At 44.9% G+C, this 21,646-nt stretch overlaps 1 protein-coding gene across 1 annotated transcript; it reads right to left on the reverse strand.

Moving 5' to 3' along the window:
• Positions 1–15,467: 15,467 nt before the first annotated feature.
• Positions 15,468–16,525, reverse strand: F5891DRAFT_1183191 (uncharacterized protein; the record flags this gene model as incomplete). Its single annotated transcript, XM_041366253.1, has 4 exons — positions 15,468–15,960; positions 16,010–16,155; positions 16,225–16,353; positions 16,415–16,525. The coding sequence occupies 4 exons, from the start codon at positions 16,523–16,525 to the stop codon at positions 15,468–15,470; spliced, it is 879 nt and encodes a 292-aa protein (XP_041230820.1).
• Between the last annotated feature and the right edge of the window lie 5,121 nt (positions 16,526–21,646).

Below are 21,646 nucleotides of genomic sequence, written 5' to 3' on the forward strand. Positions count from 1 at the left end.
AAGAATGGCAGCTGCCTCATGGAGGGAGGATGTCGTTGGTATCAGGGATCCTCGATGCCTGATGACCAAGTCGAAGAATTTGATGAAGACTTCACCTTTCCCATCATTGATCTCCCCAGAGGACGTGCATTTCACTTACTGCTTCAACGACATCAACAGACTCTCCCTCATGCTGGGTATTCCTTGGGAACTCGCCAAGGATGTACTCTTCCTCACATGCACCCCATTCATTGGCTTTCTGTGGGATTTGGAGACCCTGCGAGTCTCCATCCCAGAACAGAAGAAAGAGAAATACCCGGAGACCATTTGCGAATGGGAGAAACAACCTATACACACTCTGCTCAAAATGCAGCAACTCCATGGCAAACTCCTTCATGCATCTTTCATTCTCCCTGCCAGGAGAGCATACCTGGTTTCCCTTGAAGCCATGCTATCCATCTGCAATAACCATCCTCACATGCCTCACACCCCCCCGAAAGACACTGCAGACGACCTCTGTTGGTGGAAAGGGAACCTCGCTCAACCCAACATCTCCCACACCATCCCAGGACCCATTGATGTCATCGACCCTGCAGCTTACTCAGACACTAGCTCGGGCATTGGCATTGTGATCTGGATCAATGATTGGTGGCAAGCTTGGCACCTTTTACCAGGGTGGAACCAAGACAACCACAACATTGGCTGGGCTGAAGCAGTTGGAATGGAACTCCTCACTTGCACGCTCACTGCTAACTGCCCAGAAAATTCATGCCTCAAAGTTTACAGGACAACAGGGGTGTTGTTGAAGGGTGGTGGAAGGGCCACAGCCACAACCGTGTCACCAACAAGGTTTTCAAGCGCATCCATGAACTCTCAGCTGCGACCAAGTGCACCTTCCTCACCCGCTATGTTCCCAGCACACATAACCCTGCAGATGACCCCTCAAGAGGCAAGTATCCACCAGCCAACCTCCTACTCCCCCCAGTATTCATTCTGGCAGAAATCCAAGAGTTCCTCGCCAACTTTGATGCTCCCACTCTTCCTGCTCAATGCTTCGCTGAAACATCGTGCCACAAGACTCCTGCACCCACTCAGCCTAGCTACAGCACTAACTGTCACTCGCACAACCTCAACAACGTCCTCAGATGTGAGGGAGAGGCTCTCTTCGAAGCGCCCCAAGCATAGTAAGTGCTGCACCCACCCACACTCTCTCAAACAAACACTAAGGGTCCACTCACCCCATAGCCTATCCTGCTAACCAGGCTCTTCACCCATCCCTACTATGGCCACACTGCAGCCAGAGACCACCTGTGGCTCTGGTCCCTAACAAGCACAAACTTGCTGTTATCCCACCCCAACCACGAAGTCCAGCGCATATAAGACATCATGATACATGCCTGGGCCTGCAGCACTCAGGAACTGTATGGCAGCGGAATCCTCGCCTTCCACATATTCTGCGACACAAAGTCAATCACAGAAGCACTCTGGTCCCCAGTGTCCTCCGACCTCATCACATCATTCATTGCCACTATGGCGGGTCTATATTCCAGGAAAACAATATCTAACTATGTGTACGGCATCCGCGCATGGCACATCCTACACAGTCAACCCTGGACCATTGACGACAACCAGATTGTCACCCTCCTCAAAGTGGCAACCAACCTCACCCCTGCCACTTCCAAGAAGAAGAAACGACAGCCCTACACAGTAGACTTCATTGAAGCACTACTAGGAAAACTTGATGCTAACAACCCTCTTATTGCTGCAGTATGCGCCTGTCTCACCGTCACCTTCTACATCATGGCACGAGCAGGGGAATTCATGGTGCCCAGCATCAACAGATTCAACCCGTCCACACACATCACCTGCTCAGATGTCTGCCGTGAAACTGACCGGAATGGCTTACAAACAACTGTTTTCCACCTTCCTCACACGAAGTCTTCTCCCACAGGAGAAGATGTTTCATGCGCACACCAGCATGGTGTCTCTGACCCTGAAGCAGCCCTAGAAAATCATTACCGCATCAACGATCCTCCCAACAACATAGCCCTTTTCTCCTACAAGCATGGGAAAGGTCACTGAGTTCTTACAAAGTCAAAATTCATTGCATGTCTTGCACAAGCCGCAACAGATGCAAGCCTCATCCCTTTACAGGGTCATGGAATCAGAATAGGCGCCACCTTGGAATACCTTCTCCATAACATCCCTTTCGACATTGTCAAGACCATGGGACGATGGGCCAGTGATGCCTTCCAATTGTACCTTCGCAAGCACACACAAATCCTCGTGCCCTACCTCCAAGCTACACCTGCTCTCCATGACAAGTATCTACGATACGCAATGCCACGCATCCGCTAAAGGTACCCTCCAAAATGTAAGCACCCAGTTCATCCGCTCCTACTACCTTGGGAATTCGAGTTTCGCTCTATGCATCGCTGGACTCCTACTTATATGGGATTCGCAGCTCACTCATCTCTTACAGGCATGCAGATCGGGACTGGGAAGCGCTACATGCTTTCGCCCAAATAGCTCCATTGTGCTCTCGTAGCTTAGAACTTTGTCCTTCATAGTCGAAATTTATCTGAAATTTCTGGCCAAATAACTAAGCTTCTATGTGAATCTCAAAGAGTTACAGCTTTTGTAATTACGGTTCGGCTCAGCTCGGCTCAGCTCAAGAGTTATAGCTAAGTCAATTTAAGGGCTTAAAGCCAAATCAAATATATATTTTTAAATTATAAGCCAAAAATAGATCTACAATTGAGAACTTCAGTCTTGAGAACTGAAAGGAGAACTCAGATGCCGATTGTCGATCACACCAAATCACAACATGCACTCTATGTTCACAATCATGTTACTAATATTAATGAGGCCACAGGACAAAGTGAGTGACTATGATAACATTGGATCAAAAACTAACATATATATCTAGTTGTATGGTAGTCCGGCTTGCGCGTGCAGAATGTGAGAGCAGCACACATCAGCGCAACACATCGAAAGACCTGTTGAAACATGGCAGGGAGTTTTGAGAGATGGAGAAATTCAGAGAGGAGAGGAAGGGAGCAATACAACTTGGAGGTCCAACTGGAGATGTTACTTGCAGAGATTGATGGGTCGTGGTGGCGGGAATTAGGATTTGTCTTGTCATGTCAAGGTCAAAGTCAAAGAAGCTGCACATTCGGGCTGGGAAGGAATACAGTAGATGTTTGTACCTTGATAGAGATATGAACTCAAAGTTCTGGAACCACTGTCACCAAATATTAAACATATGCACAAAGAACATCGACAGACTTACAATGGGCAAAGACTTGGGTCAGCGTGGCCCAAAATCAAATGAGGATCGACAGACTTATGGTGGGCAAAGACTTGGGTCAGTGTGGCCCGAAATCGAACAAGGTTCGACAGACTTACAGTGGGAAAAGACTTGGGTCAGTGTGGCCCGAAAATGAACGAGGATCAACAGACTTATGGTGGGCAAAGACTTGGGTCAGTGTGGCCCGAAAATGAACGAGGATCAACAGACTCACTTCCTAGGAATGGTGAGCAACGACTTGGGTCAGCATGGCCCGAGATCGAATGAGGATCAACAGACAAACTTCCTGCATATGATGGGCAGCAACTTGGGTCAGCATGGCCTGAGAATGAAAAAGGATTGACAGACTTATGGTGAGCAACAACTTAGGTCAGCATGGCCTGAGATCGAACAAGGATCGACAGACCAACTTCCTGCATATGATGGGCAACAACTTGGGTCAGCATGGCCCGAGAATGAAAAAGGATTGACAGACTTATGGTGAGCAATGACTCAGGTCAGCATGGCCTGAGATCAAACAAGGATTGACAGACCAACTTCCTGTGAATGATGGGCAACGACTTGGGTCAGCATGGCCTGAGAATGAACAAGGATTGATAGACTTATGGTGAGCAATGACTCGGGTCAGCATGGCCTGAGATTGAACAAGGATGGACAGACCAACTTCCTGCGAACGATGGGCCAGACTTATGGTGAGCAACGACTCGGGTCAGCAATGCTAAATCTGCCAATTTGTTATCAGAACAATCAGTATATTGACACAATCTCTGTAGCACATGGTAAATAACCTGCAAGAAACAAGAAATGGTAAAGTCAGACAAGAAAAGTAAGAAGTGTCACTTGTCATATGTAGATAGTAGCAGTGTCCTCGATGTTATCACACTCATCTTCTGCTATAGCTCTGAGAAGAGTATCATTTGCATTGGCGGAAGGTGTCAAGTACTCATAGGAGCTTCTGTCATATACCATGCACTGTTCCATATCCCATTGAGAGGCTGCCCAACCTTTAGTGAAGTCAAGGTGTTCCTTCTTCAGGAAAAATTTGACCATCTGTAACGCTTCCATCAAAACAGGGCTGAGAAGATTCCTTTTTTCATGAGTTTCGCTACTCAAGGAAAATACCCGCTTGCATGGCACAGCAGAGGCTTGTATTGGAGTATAGTCCATGGCGATTGAGTAGATGGTTGGGAACATGGACTGTGAAGCCTGGTTGACAACTTGTGGTTAATGACAAAAGGTAGGACTTGAAGGTGAATGGACTCACATTCCAAAATATAAGTATATCTGTTGCCTGAGGACTAAGAGCAGCCGTAGTGTATGCCGTGAACTCTTGATCTACAGTTTGACCATTGTCATGGGGATGCGACACATGTGCCTCGGGAAGTCTGTAGCAATGTGCACCTAGTGTATGTGGTTGTTGTTGTATAGCTACTACAGGTCAACATTGCACAGGATCAGAGCATTCTGCTCTCTTGCTATGCATCTGTGGAACAAATCAGTCCAAAGTCACACCTTTACCATGACTTATTACAGAGACATACCAACTTCACAATAAAATCCTTGGTAGCAGCAATTTGGTCCACCTCCCATTGAGTGTTGATCTATGACATTCACATCATAGGGTCGACAACTACAAAAGTAATCATGAGATCGACATCTATTTTGAAAAAAAATATATGGGACTGACACATAGCAACAGCATAAGCATGTGTCGCACTCATCTAGGTGGTGTATTTTCTTGCCCAGGTTAAGCCTATGTTGACAAAAGGTTTACAATGAGGCGCATGCAGGCAAATAGACTACCATCCCTCGATCATCTCTTCAAACACCGAAACCACATGACTCAGCAAGGGAGTGCTTTCACTAGAGAGTTTTTGCTGGGTGATGTGAGGAGCCTGGTATGAAATCATAAGATGCATAATGGGTTTTGAAGTTCGAGCACACCTCCAATATTACTTCCAGATCCTCAAGGAACTGCCAATCTATTTCGCTCAATTTTCTCTCAGATATGTTGCATTGAGGCCAAGTGTTGAAAAAGGCACTTATTGCATGGGTCAGTATTAGTCTATGTGATATATTTAGTGGTGGGCATCTTACCTGACAGAGTGTCCGCAAGTGGTTGATCATGACATATACTGAATCCCATCTAGTAGGCTTGTCTAGGAGGACCTCTACGACTGGGAGCTGCATATGCTCACCTGTGTCATCTCGAAACCATCCCTCCTCATTACCCCTAAGGATAGTGTCACGAAACCTGTCATACCGCTGGTTTGATGCATGGTGTAGAGACTCATGTGTCTCATGGTCTGATATGACACTTTACACTAGGAGTACATAGCACAAACTTGCAGCATCACTCTGTGTGCTATCCACAGGTATTCCACTATGAGGCACAGCTTTCCCGCGCACCATTCCCGTGCTTCACGATGTATACACGTGCACGCGTTCCCACGCTTGAGCGCCCTATAGCGCCAGCCATCCAGAAGCACCCATCCACTGTCCACCAAGCCCTCTAGTGCATATATTTCTATTTCTCTCATTTGCATATTGTTCCGTCTTTATTTTTATCGTGGATTCTCACTCATATATATCTTTACATACCTACTTGGTAGCGCTTCGGCTCCGCATTACAGCGCTTAGGCGTGTTATATAAGCACCAGCAGTACATAGTACTACTTACTTTCCATTTTTACCACTTACTTTTCCTACAACTTTACCTCCAAATTACCTGTTACTACTTACTTACTACTTAGCAGAACATAGTAGAGCTCTATTCCTTTACATCTCGCACTCTGACATCTCTTGCATCATATTATCACTTAAAGTCTAGTCTCTCTATCATTTCCGCACGCGCGTGCACACTTTCCCATGCTTCGTGCCAATACGCGTGCGTGTTCCCGTGCCTCGCGCGCACCTGCGCTTTCTCGTGCCTCACTTCAGCGCGTACCTCTAGATCTTCGCTGCACTCACTTCCCCTTTAGGGTCGAATGCACTTGTCTCCTCAAGTAACGCAGACTAGGCAATGCACGACCTTACAACATTTTTTAGATACAGTCAGGAGCATCATTTGTTCCTCTCAGTATTGTTGTTTCTACAATGGATCAGCTGCATGACATGTCTGGCTCACTCGAGAGGCTTGTTTTGCACAGCCTGGATGTAATCCAGTTTGTCAATGATCTGACCTTTGACTGACCATGTATTGGCCACAATGGAGAAGCCGGCAGTAGTGTATTCATCAATAATATGCTTCACACATATGTTTACAATGTGTGGAAAACATGGTATCCTGTGTTCAGTTGGATTAAAATCAATGCCACATTGCCCAAGTAAGGTCGAAAGCTCCTGCATTGTGGTATGATTGTTACCTGTATTGTCAAGAGTAAAGTGCCCCATCTAAATGACATCAGAACATGCGATACAATATGAATTAGTACTGACCTTGGTCATAGTTTCTGCACGATCAAGGAGATATAATATCACAGAACCAAGAGATGACCCATCATGACTACCAGGAACATAATGGAAAGCAATGAGCACCACCTTTAGCATGAGCATTGAATCTTTATCAGCCTTAGCAATCCAATGAGCCATGATAGCCATGAATGGCCAGAGCTTATAATCTGACCACAGGTCAGATGTAAAGCAAACTTTACCCTGTGTGTTCTAAAAGGAATAAGATATGTCACGAGACACTTGACAACCATGCACTTACAGCAAGGTCAGTCTTCAAGGCCAGGAAATATTCTTGCCATTGCTCAATGATCATTTCACGAGCCTTCATGCGGTAAAATAGGCCAGTCTCACCAATTTCTGGCCGCAGGAAATGGATGAGGTGTCTAAATTCAGGACACTCAATCATGTTTATTGCCTGGGGGAAATTATTAATAGTGCCTGTAGGGGGTGAACTGTGACTCACTTGATCATCGGCAATGATAAACTTCATAATTTGACAATGCATTTCATCAAGTGTGAAGTCTGGAATCACATCCTCTGGAGAGCTGGCTCCCATGAGCAAGGCACCAGATCCCTGATTAGGAGGAGGACCAAGCGATTGTATTGTACAAGGCAATTTCTTGAGCTGTGCGCAAATTGTTGCAAGTGTCCATCCTTTAGCTAGGCATTCACTTAGATCCTTTATCAGGATGCACTAGCCTAAATGTTCTGCTGCTTCCAAATAAAGGTCGGTGTGATAAGTGAAGGCATGCACTTGGGGAGCTAAAGTGGATGTTGAACCTGCATATACCATGATCTTGTGCATTTCGTCGATCTCATGTAGTGTTCTGATGAAAGGTATGAGAAACAACAAAAGATTGCAGATACAATACTTACTTGCAAGGGATGCAAGTTTTGCCCTTAGTATCAGTATCAACCCGGTAAAAGTGAGCTATATCTGTTGGCCCTTTGGCTTGCTTGAGGTTGCCAGTGGCCAAAGGGTCAGTCCGAATGGTGCTGGTAATGGTCTGGAGTGGGCTTGGATGAGAGCCTATAGGCGTCATAGTGACATGCATTGGCAAATCACTTGGTTCCTCTTCATCCCCTGAGATATTCTCGAGGTGAAAGATTTCACCCTCATCTGGACTAGGGGGAGCTGCATCGGAGATCCTGTATCTAGCAGGAAGTTGTCGCCGATGGACATTTTGAAGAGTATTAGCATTCACAGCAGGGATAGCAGCAGTGGTGATGGAGATAGCAGCAATGGCGATGGGGATAGCAGCAGTAGTGACAGGGATAGCAGCAGCAGTGGGGGAGGCCACTGCCTGTGCCTTGTTCTGCCCACATCAGCAACTTCGCATCTGTGGTAGTAATGGTAATAATCCAATGACAGAATCATCAGTATATATAAACATTCATTCTGGGAAACCCCAGAACATGTTAATGTATGCACCAAATGGTAAATCCCAAGGCAATGCACGATATAGTAGCATAATTCATTTGATGGCGATACTGTGATACATAGAATACCTTCAGAAGTCGTGAGTACTGTGTTTGATATAATAGATCTTATCCAACATACAGTCATATAAAAAATGTGTGTTGAGTGCATGCAGAAGACCAGCAAAAATGGAGTAGCGCATTGGTGAAAGATCCCTGACATGCATAGCGAGCCTATATGGTAGCAATATGAATTATATGATACAGGAAAGGTGAGTTTTCATATATAATACTAGTAAAACATGATGCACAAGTTTGACCATAAAACAGTGATGCTAATGCTATCCAACTGATCAGCAAACTTCAGCCACGATAAAAGATCTGAGCAGGAGTTATACAGAGGGCAGAAGCTGAAATGGGATCAACCTCGATATTCAGAACTGACGAGGCACCTTCACCAATATGCAGGGAAGAGCATCTGGAAGGGAGATTAAACTGGACCGGAGAACGAGGAAAGAAACTAGAAAGAACCAGTAAGGGAAGATAATGGGAATATTGCTGCCAAAAAAATACACACTATTTGCCACATGCTTGGCTATGTATGTATATGTGTTCTACTTCTGCTCATTACTCTACAATATGTTAGAATATAGAATACATGCGAGTTCTGGTGTAAACAGTACACTTAATCCTCTATTGATGTCAGCAAACAACTGCAATCTGAAAGTCCCATCCACCAACAATATACTTCACTTCTAACAACTGTCTGACCTCCCGCCATCCCACACTCCTCTCCTCAGCATTCTGATGATCTGTTACAACATAAATGAAGTCTGCAGGTGAGAGAAGCAATCACAACAGGAGATGCATACATTATAGTACTATAGTCTACAGGTTATACATCATTCTGTGACTAGAACTGTTTCCACTGTGGAGTTGATGCAGTATGTGGTAGGAAGTCATTGTGTGGGTGTGACCTTTCACATAAACTAAGCTCAGTTTGAAGATAACACAAACAAACTACTTACATACGAGTTGATCTACACATTGCCTTTGGTGGATGTGGTGATGTTGCTTCAGCCACACAATGTTGATCAGATAATGGAGGAGGATGCATGACAGCATCATCAGGTTGATTGAAATCCAACCTGCATGTGATTGGTGTAGGCAATGTGGCACAAAGACTATGAAGTAATGAACATAGGTGATTGTAGTTGGGGTCCTCTGCAAATGCTAGAGAGCATGTGTAAATAAGAAATGTCACAAACTCAACGGGGATTCCATGACAAATATTTGCAATGGTAGCATGTGCTTTGTGCTCGAGTATGGTAAAGGTGGGCAACTTCTCATCATCACTGGTTAACCACAGAAGAGAGCCACATAAGAGATAGATTAACATATAAGTGAGCAACTCAAGATCATCGCAATGACCTGGCTCAACTCCTAAGTGAGTGTTTATTGAGGCAAATGCAGAGGTGCTAGATAGATGTCAACCATGGTGAAATGGTACATGGTCACTGGTTGTGGTGTTCCAGTATGTCTTCATGATACCAAAATCAATGATGAAGGTGGTGTGCCTCAAATTTCCGAGACCCACCAAGATGTTCTGCAGTTTGATGTTGCTGTGAACATAATTGCATGAGTGTACAGTATATACTCAAGATGTGAGAGCTAGGAAAGTAAGTTAACCTATCTACAAAGATTTCAGACCAAACAACTGACTGACCAACTGGTCTCCTATATTCATGACATCAAGAAGGCCAAATTTTTGATTGTTTGCGAGGAAGAGTTGGTGGAGTGATGGCCCAAGGCATTCAAGAACCAGAGCATAATATACTGACTCTCTACCGAACCAGAGGGTGCAGGGAATGCCAAGTCCACCTTCAAGTTGTTTCAAAATGTGGTATTCATGCTCAACAGAAGATGAATCATTGACAACAGTTTCAAGTTTGAGGGCAATGGAATCATCAGTGATAATTTTCTGTGCTGAATATATAACAGCTAAGTATATTATAAGAGCAATAAAATTGAATACTACATAGTACATACCGTATGAGCCTGAACCTAACACATCTCTGAGCCTAAATGTCCCATTGACTCGAACTGGGACTTTATTCATGGCAATCAACTTGATAAGTAGACAGTGCAACTGAGTCTTGAAGTTTTCACCAGTGGGAGCTTGAAAGTTAGAACAGGAAAGCTTAAAATTGAGTTCTGCCACATGTCTCTAGCTGGCTTGAGGCAGCTTCCAGCTGCCTCAAGTCATTGTTCCCACATACTTGGTTTGTGCTGACTCAGCTGGCTCACAGGCCAAACTTGTGAGCCAGACTAAGCCGCACATGAGTGACTTGGTTCATAGGAACAGCTAAACTGCTGGGAAATTGGTAAGAGCTGAGCCCTAGCCAGCCCTAGCCAAGCTGTGACATCACTAATCATGAGCCTTGGATCATACCAAAAACTGAGAACATGAGGTGAGGAAATATAGCATGAGACATTCATGGAATATCTGAGGATGATGGGGTGTCAAAAAACCTCGAGATACTGGATATAAAACACTGAGTAGCTGGACAAGAGGCCATATAGTGTTAGCCTAAGATTATTTAAATGCAATGAGATTCGTTCACAAAATTCTGACATTGTTGTCCTGGAAGAGCACAGTGTTCACTGTTGAGGTATCATGGTGAGAATGAAGTACAATGAGATCTGTCTGTCAACTCACATTGATATCCAACAGAAGGTCATCAAGGTTTACTGTTGCAGACACATCCTACTGGCATGCATGTGTTATGGTCCTAGACTCCCAGCAGATAATGGCTAGCTTTCCATCTGCCGAAAAAGACACGTATACCACTATTCTTACATTGTGGAGGAGCAAACTTGGTCATGGTGGGCTGGCCACTGTCGATGTTCCACACTTGTCTTCTGATGTGCTTGCAAGGATGTAGCCACGATATTGCAAAGGAGTAGACACTAATAGTGGTGTGTCCCTTCCAGTCGCATGGTGATCTGCTTTCAAAGGTTGTAGTGTTCAAAGTCCTAAAATTTTAGTACTAGTAATCAACTGACCCGGAGTCTATAAGGGTCTGGGTCCAAGCAGGGCAAAACACCAATCTTCACATCATGATCCCAGACCTGGATTTGACTTGGGACTTGTTATAATTATAGGGAGATGAAGGGTGGTATCCAGTGATCACAAACATGATTGTGTCAGGCAAGTATACGACTGTAACCTTTCTTTTTGAATCAATGTCTCCCTATCTTGTAGTCTCATCGTGAAGTCTGCTTGCTACTAGTGCTAGTCATCTAGCAGACAGGCCAGACTGTTTTGGGTCATGTCCATTTTGCAATGACTTTGCATATGTATGTCCCACTGCATGCACCCTCCAAACAACCACCAACCATTTTCTTCCCATCCAGAGACAACACTATGCCCCACATTTCAGTTTCACTCACTGTCCCTCCAGAGTCCAGTCATCTCTCCTACATGTTTCCTACCACTTCAAGTTCTATACCTGTAGCCTTGAGCCAGGATTTAAACAAGTGAGCATCCGCTGATAGATGCCATATGACATAATGGACCAAAATGTTTCGGTGTGTCCTGGAGGAGTTTTATTGTTATCATTGATGAGCCTCTTGAGTTACCAAGTGCATCAGCATTTCAGCGCTCAGCTTTTATCTAACAAGTGTCAAAACTAATCATTATATGATATGTTGCTTACTAGGTCAATCCAGGGCTGAGTACAGTTATGCGTCATCTTCGTGACTGTGCAGCTGAAGCACCAAGTCATTGTTTGATACATATTCTACAAGGTTACTGCAAAGTAGCTAGTACTTATATGGACTGATGAACCAGCAAGTACTAGTTGGTTCTTTCATTATTATCGTGCGACATCATGTCACTGGTACAATTCAGTGTCACAGAAACCTGGTGGGCCTGTGTGATATGACTTCTTTCATTTAAAGGTAGGGGTAGTCTCGGCCTCAACTTGAAGTTTCAAGTACAGTGCATTTCCCATCAGTTACACCCTTTATTGTACTTTGCATTTTATAACGGCCTTAATTATAGCTTGACAATGGAGGCAGAAGGTGAGGGCAAGAAGCGGGCATGAGGTATACATGATGTAGAGTTTAATGGGAGAGGTGACTCATCTGTTGAACTGCTGCATTTGGAAAAGTCCTTTCATTCTGGCATCATGCCAAGATAATGTCTTATCTAAAAGACCTCAAGGTTCTTGGATGAGAACTTGTGCTTCCCGCATGAGTAAGAGTTCTGGACATGATTACAAACAAGGGTGGTCAAATACTCCATGCATGAAACACAGCTTTGCAGATCTCTGGGAGGTCAATTGGGCAATCCTGGAGTAACTTCCTCTTTCCGGGTCTAACTTGACTCAGACTCAGTAGTATTCTGGCTTTGGTTGAAGCCAAGGAACAAATATCCAATTCGAGGTTAGTGCATGATGTGTCACACATATAAATCATAAATAATACAGGCACTAGATGACAGTATATATTCACCAAGTTCACCATTCACTCTGACACATCATCTAATTTTCTCCAATATGTCATCAGATCCCAGTTAGTGGATGCTGGTCAGTTTGAATCGTGATTATACTGATTATATAGGTGTGTGGACAGATGATTGGACAGTGTCAGTGATACCTAATCTAATCTGTCTGTTTCATAGCTGCCTCTTCTGTTGTAGCTGCATACGACTGGGGTGAGGAATATAATGCTGAAGAACTAGACAGGACCACTGAAAGATGTTTCCAGCACTGACATTTGGACAAGCGGTAGGTTGCCGCAATTACTGAGCAGCTATCTCACTAGGAAAGGTCTTATACTAGGTTGACCTGGTTTGGGTAAGCAAGCTCCCAATCACAACAGCAACAGAGCAATACAATTAATTCTGGGCAGAGGCAACACTGGTCATTCATGACTGCTCTTTTTCTCTGTATATGTAGCTTGGCCTTGTTATAAGCACTGTGCTTACTTCAAAGTCTTCTAGCTGCACTACATTGGAGTGTTGTATGCTGTGTATGTTTGTCTACTAATAAGTTGGTGCCGTACTTCTGATCGATCTTTCACAATCAGTGTTTTGTGTTCTGTATGTCTAATGCCCATCGCATGTCTTTCTTCTAACTTTGGGCATCCACTGCCATCCAGAAATTCTTCCGTCAGACTTGGTGACTAATAAGGTAAGTATTTTGTGCCAATGCCTGTCATTCTCACACACCAACTGCTTTCTGATGTAGGGGTGAGTAAGATTCTTGACTAAGTTGTTGATTCAATATAACGAGTGTCATAGCTGTGAGTTGATATGCATTTTGTAGTTCTTTGGGCTCATGATTTTTCTCAGGTGAAATTATCAACTCTGCATTATGGTGTACAGGTTTTGTCGTCAATGACATGCTAGGTGGTGAGCGACTCATCTACAATACCTCAGTGATATTAACTTAACTGAGACATGATGCAAGTCATCATGATCACTCGGCTATTTGCCATGCATCAGCAATTGAGAAAGGTGCTCATCTTTCTTATTGTGATCTTTCTCGCTATCACAATTGCCTGTGGAGTGATTGTTGTGATAGAAACCTACCAAATCTTAGGTGGTAAGGTTATTCACGAAAGATTGAAGTGAATCAAACTCATGTGACAAATACCAGAGGACCTTATCCTCCCTGGCACCCATCAGTGTCTCATTGGGGGAAATATACATCTGGTGGCTGAGTATTGGTTACTCAGCACTGCATGGGAGGTCCTCATGCTGTACTTTGTACTTTGGAGTGCTGTAAAACACTTCCATGAACTGCACCAACCATGGACGAGATGGACAATCGGAGACTGCTTTGCAGTGTTAGTAAAAACACATGTGCTTTACTTTGCAAGGTTAGCTTATATTTTGATTGGGGTTGTCCTTCAGCGCTGAAGTCATGCATGTGCTAGCTTTGCTACTGTGTCTTGCCTCCAACTTGGCTATTTGTCTCCAGCAATTTCGGTAAGCTGATCTGTTACCGATCTGCATGCGACCACCATTCATCATTTTCATAGGACCCAACTAATGTGGGTACTCAGACTTATGGCGGTGTTCTCTAAATTTTCTCACTTGTACAGATGTTTATATTGGGACCACACCTCATCCTCAGTGTTTGAAAATATCATGCTAAGCTTGTAGCTAACTCCAATGCAGGGATCGCCATGGCTACAATTATCTTCCATAAATGTGCCCAAGAGTCGACTAGTAGTAATGTATAGCACTTTCAATAATGGAAGTAATCAATAATTGTCAGGTGATGCTCTGCAAGGAGTATTGTGGGATTGATATGGTATCCCGAAGTAGATCAGAAAGAGAGATAAGTATGGACACACTAAAATTTTGCTGTGTTAGCCCATACCTACCACATCTCTGCGATTCAGAATGAATCAGAATGTCTTGCATCATCCTCCACTAACAAGCCAGTTGAGAATACCACAGGCTTACTCCTACATAAGAATGCAGAAGACTGGACCAGAATGATGAGCATCAATGCAAAATACTGTTACCGACAGTGAAAGATGATTTACTGCATGCTTTTTGTCAGAGGGCGTATGGGACACACTTGATGTGAAAATGCTAATTGTGAAATGACATATTAGCTGCCAACTTGTAATGCCCAAACCATTGTGAGATACCATCATGTCTAACCATGCCTGACATCACCAAAATCTCCCATTCCAGAGATGTTAATCTAAGGTTGCATCAGCCCTTAGAAGGCCTCTAAGGGACAGCAGGCGTATCAGGTCCCAGGGTTCGCTTATCTGGTCATACCTAGGTTCATTTTGTTTCGCTAATGTGCTGCTCAACTGCTGATCATTCCTCAGCTGCTAGCCATGTATCATGCTGATATGTCCTGCTAAGCCATTTTCATTGTTCTATCTGGTTATCACACTGATATGTCATGCTAAATGGATGTCAATTTGCTATCATATTACATGGCATTAGCTATGAGTAAGGTCCTGATTGTACTGTAAAACGTGTGGTGAGTTACAACAGAGGAAAGTTGCAGTCAGAAACATGAGTAATCCTGGATCCTGGTAGTAGTACAACAAATGATGAAATGGACAGAAGTCAGTGTGAAAGTGTCGATGCGAAGACACAGCGAAAACAACGAAGACATGGACAGCACTGTGAAGACCTTGATGCGAAGAGACATGATACAACGAGATGGAATGGTGTGTGAGCCTGAAATGTGAATATTGTGCTGGTCAGCACAATGACAGTAAGCAAAGCATGTGGTGACCTACAAAAGTAAGCGATCATGACTGTTCATTTCTTCTTGTGGCTTGTCTTGGCCTTCTTTGGTGCTGGTAATGGCGATTGTACAACAGCCTTACGAATATGGCCCCTCTTGGCTTTGGACTTTGGTGGCTGGGGTTCTTCATCGAGTTCATCAGGCTCACTAAGATCACTGAAATCATTAATGGCTGGTTCCTTAGCAGATACTACCTGCTCCTTGGGCTTCTCAGATGTTGCAGATTCCTGAGGCTTTGGATCTGGGCTGGGAGGCAGAATCTCAGGTGGCAGACTCGTGCTAGATTTAGCGCCATCAGATGCAGTGACAGGAACAGATGGACTCTTCAGTGGAGTAGGTAGCTCCTCTCCAGGACCAGAATCCAAAGAAACCATCTGCAAAGTGGCTTCATCTGCAAGCCTCTGCTCATACTGCTTTCGCATTAGAGTGAAGTTGTCATTGTCATTGTCATCGGTGGTGTTCATGGAAGATGAGGCGCGAAGCCCAAGTTTGTTTTTGAACAATTTGCTATGAAGCTCAATGTTAGATACTGCTCATTAAAGAAGTTAATACATACAGGTTCCAATGTTCATGCAGTGCCTTTGCCCAACTAGGGTCTGTGGCGTCACAGATTGTCAAAATGATCTGATAGTACACATCTCGGTAATTGTAAGTGCTGTCTTCTTCCTTCCACTTGTTGCACAAACCGATGGCGAAACGGCTCTGTATAAGGACATTGAGTAGTAGTTAAAATGTAAAAAGTAAGTGTATTGAAAGACGTATCTGAATCACACCATATGCAATATTCTCAGCTTCTACCTCCATCATATTATGGAGACGTGCATTACATGGACACGTCCCAACAGATTCACTGTCTGCGCAAAGATCAGAGGATGGTCCTGTGAAGATATGCCTCATCACCTGAGAGAGACAGGTTTGATGCATACTTGAAGATCAACCGGTCTAATAAAAAATCACTCACTTGCTCGAGAAGGTATCCTTCAAATAGCCTGTTCTGCACCAGCTGAGGGTTGAAATGTTCCCCAGCGATCTTACCAGAGTATACCAGGGCCAGCCAGACCAATGCGCGCATCTTGATATCACCGTTTTCCAACTTTTGGCGTGTTCTGATCACAACCATCAGTAGCTTCAACCAATGGTGGAGAGTACTTATGCTATAGGATCTTTCAAATATTCACCCAAGTGCTTCACAGGGCAGAGCATCCTGGCGAGCTGCAGGTGATTAATACCCATCTTTGCGCATGACCACTGATTATTAGCACGAATGGGAGGATTCAGATCTTTGAGCCCCTTCAGTGACAAATTCTGTATTATACGGGCCAGCGGATTATGGGCCCATGTTGTGTATATTCTCGATGATGACGGATGGGCCAGGACACATATTATTTCCGATGGAGATGGGTGGGCCCATGTATGCCAATGATACATATATATATCCTTGATGTTGAGGGATGGGCCGGGGGAATGTGATCATTCATGGAGATGGGTGGGCCCATCTGGGTGATATGTAGAGTAGGATATTATAGACAGCTGGGCTGAAGAGAGATGTAAGGCAAATATTGTTATATAGACGGGCGGGCTAACAGGGGTGTACTACATATATGGGTGGGCCGAGGTAGGGGAATATTACATAGATGGGTGTGCTGATGTGGGGTGTATTACATATACAGGTGGGCCGACATGGAAAGTATTACATATATGAGTGGGCCGACAAAAGGGATATCAAATAGACGGGTGGGCCGAGGATGCAATAAAATATTTATTACATAGACAGGTGGGCCAAGGTGGGGTATAATTATATAGACGGGTGGGCTGATGTCGGATGTATTATATAGATGGGTGGGCCAACATAGGATGTATTACATAGATGGGTGGGCTGACATGGGGGAATTGTACATAGATGGGTACATATATGGGTGAGCCTAGATACATTTCATCAAGACATACAGCCGATGTAGCCACCAGCAAATCAAAGACATAGGATACATGTACACTATGAGTGCATATACCTACCATCGACCACTGAATCTAAAGCCCTCCGGGTTTCGGGAGTGCCAAGTCCCAAAACCCGGAGTTCTGAAACCCGGAAATCGAAACTCAGGACTTGACATTTGATGAGACATCTTTCAAAAATGTTTAAATCAACCTTTCATATATCCATACACATTTTACCAACCCCCGAACCCCTAAATTGTGGACTGCTGGGTTTCGGGGTTCAGGGGTCCTGGAACTCGGAACTTGGGAAATTTGGGGAGATCAATGAAGTTTGATTTACAATCAAGTTGATTGACAAACACATTGACTTACCCATGTTTGAAATATATTTTTGTTGTCTCACATCCCGAGTTCCAAGTTCCGGGACCCCTGAACCCTGAAACCCGGCAGTCCACAATTTCAGGGTTCAGGGGTTGGTAAAATGTGTATGGATATATGGAAGGTTGATTTAAACATTTTTGAAAGATGTTGCATATGAAATGTCAAGTCCCGAGTTTCGATTTCTGGGTTTCGGAAGTGCCGAGTCCCGAAACCCGGAGTCCTGAAACCCGGTGTAGAAACAACAATACTGAGAGGAACAAAGAAATGCTCCTGACTGTATCTAAAAAGTTGTAGGTCGTGCGTTGCCTAGTCTGCGATACTTGAGATGGCAAGTGCATTCGACCCTAAAGGGGAAGCAGGTGCAGCGGAGATCTAGAGGTACGCGCTTCAGCGAAGCGCGAGAAAGCGCAGGTGCGCGCAAGGTACGAGGGCGCGGGAACACGCGCGCGTATTAGCGCGAAGCGCGGGAAAGCGCGCACGTGTAAGCGGAAATAAGAGAGACTAAACTTATGTGAAGATATAAGCAAGATAAAGGATGTGAGATGTGTTGTGCTAATGAATAGATTTCTACTGCGACTTTCTAAGTAGTAAGTACTAGGTAAAGTTGGGTGAAAAGTAAGGTCCATAATAGTATGTACTGCTGGCGCTTATATAGCGCGCCTAAGCGCGCTCATGCGGAGCCGAAGCGCTACCGAGTAGGTATGTAAAAATATATATGAGTGAGAAACTATGATAAAAATAAAGGTGGAACTATGCTAATAAAGGAAATGGAAATATACGCACTAGGGAGCTTGGTGGACAGTGGATGGATGCATCTGGATGGCTGGCGCTATAGGGCGCGCAAGCGCGGGAACGCGCGCGCGCGTATACATCGTGAAGCGCGGGAATGGTGCGCGCATGGCGCGCGTTGCGCGGGAAAGCTACGCGTCATATAGGAATCACTGTGGATGGTACACAGAGTGATGCTGCGAGTTGGTGCTGTATACTCCCTAGTGTAAAGCGCCATATCACACTATGAGATGCACGAGTCTCTACACCGGAGTTCCGAAACCCGAAGCCCAGAGTCCCGAAACCCAGAGTCCTGAAACCAGGAATTCAAAACTCAGGACTTGACATTTGATGAGACATCTTTCAAAAATGTTTAAATCAACCTTTCATATATCCATACACATTTTACCAACCCCCGAACCCCTAAATTGTGGACTGCCGGGGTTCGGGGTTGGGGGGTCCCGGAACTCGGAACTTGGGAAATTTGGGGAGATCAATAAAATTTGATTTACAATCAAGTTGATTGACAAACACATTGACTTACCCATGTTTGAAATATATTTTTGTTGTCTCACATACCAAGTTCCGAGTTCCAGGACCCCTGAACCCTGAAACCCGGTGTAGAAACAACAATACTGAGAGGAAAAAATGATGCTCCTGACTGTATCTGTAAATAGTTGTAAGGTCGCGCGTTGCCTAGTCTGCGTTACTTGAGGAGACAAGTGCGTTCGACCCTAAAGGGGAAGCGAGTGGAGCAAAGATCTAGAGGTACGCGCTGAAGCGAAGCGCGAGAAAGCACAGGTGTGCGCAAGGCACGAAGGCGCGGGAACACGCGCGCGTATTGCGCGAAGTGCAGGAAAGTGCGCACATGTATGCGGAAATGAGAGACTAAGCTTAAGTGATGATATAAAGCAAGATAAGAGATGTGAGATGTGATGTGCTAATGAATAGATTTCTACTGTGACTTTCTAGGTATTAAGTATGTAAGTAAAGTTGGGTTAAAAGGTAAGTAAAATGGAAAGTGAGGAGTGGTAAGGTAATGCTGGCGCTTATATACTGTACCTAAGCGCTGTCATGCAGAGCCGAAGCACTACCGAGTAGGTATGTAGAGATATATATAAGTAAGGGTCCATGATAAAAATAAAGTGGAACAATATACAAATGAGAGAAACAGAAATATACGCACTAGAGAACTTGGAGGACAGTGGATGGATGCATCTGGATGGCTGGCGCTATAGGGCGCTCAAGCGCAGGAAAGCGCACGCACATATACATCGCGAATGGTGCACGCATGGCACGCATTGCGCGGGAAAGCTGCGCCTCGTATAGGGATAGCTGCGGATAGCACACGGAGTGACACTACAAGTTCATGCTATGTACTCCTTGGTGGAAACTGCCATATCATGCCATGAGAGGCATGAGTCTCTACATCTCCCAGGGACTTTAAATTCTGAGTGTCCACTCAGCGCATGTGTAGTGAGGATCTTGAGTGATAGTATGCGCGTGCGATGCATGTACAATGCTTGGGTTGTTGGGTGATGAATGTGCGAGTGCAGGAATTATTGCGTGATGTGCGAAGCATGGGAAGGCGCAGGCGCACGCGAGGTGCGAAGGCGTGGGAATGCGCGCACATGCACAAGGCGCGAGAATGCGCATAGCATGGTGAATTGCGAGGGTGACTCTGATGTGAATAGTGCACCATGGGTGTGGGGTGATGATGCAAGGGCAATATGGATGTGGCGCGCGAAGCGTTAGTGAGACGTGCATGTATGGTGTGAAGCGCGGGAAAGCGCACGTGCACTAGGCATGAGAAAGCGCATGAGTGTCGCATGTGTTGTCATGTACATATGATGCGAAGTGGTGTGGTCCAAGAGCGATCCAATCCATGTCCAGACCAAGTCCTGCTAGGCTCGCTAAATATTAGGTGCTAAAGGTTTGAACAGCATGAGTAAAACTATATGTGAAAATGCGAAGGAAAAAATGGTAAACTTTGCAGATGTCCTATCCAACTTGTCTTCTTCATGCAGCTGTCAACATCTACACCTTCCTATGAGCAAGGTGCGGGAAGCGCGCATGGGCGTGGGAATATTGTGCGCATATGCGCGTGTTCTAAGGTAAAAAGGGCATGGTGCCGCGTCATGCATGCGAAGAGAAAAATAATACTATTGAGCTAGGCGGGCACAATCTAAGGTTGTTTTGTTGTTTTTCTTCTATGTTCTTCTAGGTGCTTCCTATATGCATATATATCAGTGTGTTATTAGTCTTTTGGACAGTGTTATAATGAGAAAAAATGAGAATGAAAGAGTGCTGGACAAAACCCAGGGTAAAACAAATGGTATCCTATGAAACAGTGTTGCTGTGTTTTTCTTGATGCGCGGCTGAAGTGCGCAATCCTCCTCCTTGAGCATGTGCGAGTGCGCGTGACTAGCACACTTTGCATCTCTTGTGAGCTGACACTTTACCCAAGGTATGGTTGGAATGCGCAAGGCTGGCGCGCTTGGGGGGGCTTGTAACTGGCAGAATGAATTCCTGCACAATGTGCTGCAGGTTGAAGGCGCGCCAATGCGAGGCGCTGCAAGGTGTGTAGAGGCGCTCTACAAGCTGATAGGATGCGCACGATGTGCGTGCCTTGGGGTGATTTCGTGCGAATTTGATTATATTGGCCGAACACGTGAGGAACGGCCATTTTCCTGCAAACATGTTAGCGAGAGATGTATATAGTGTTGAATTAGGTGCAAATGTTGCGCAAATGGGCTGTAAGGGTGGTATATCAAGGCGCAATAGGCGCATAGGTCAAGGAGAATAGTGCACATCAGGGCACGCAGGAACAAAATTGACATGGTAAGCAAAAGCGCAAAGAATGCAAATAAATGTGGGAAGTGCGAAGTTAAAGGTGATGATAGGGGAGTTAGGCAGTAAAAACGCTGGTGGGCGCACGCCTAAGTCGCGCCTGGATGACTGATTGTAGTATACCTTGTGTTGAATGACAGAAATGAAATTTAAAAGGGGAGAAGCGATAGAAATGCGATAATGTGAAAACTCTGCTAAAATTATGAATGTGCGCACATATTGCGCGATGCACGCGATCATGGCGCGTGAACAAGGGGTG

The sequence above is a fragment of the Suillus fuscotomentosus genome, assembly GCF_016647785.1.
Source record: "Suillus fuscotomentosus strain FC203 chromosome Unknown F5891scaffold_7, whole genome shotgun sequence".
In the NCBI taxonomy this organism is placed as follows: Eukaryota; Fungi; Basidiomycota; class Agaricomycetes; order Boletales; family Suillaceae; genus Suillus; species Suillus fuscotomentosus.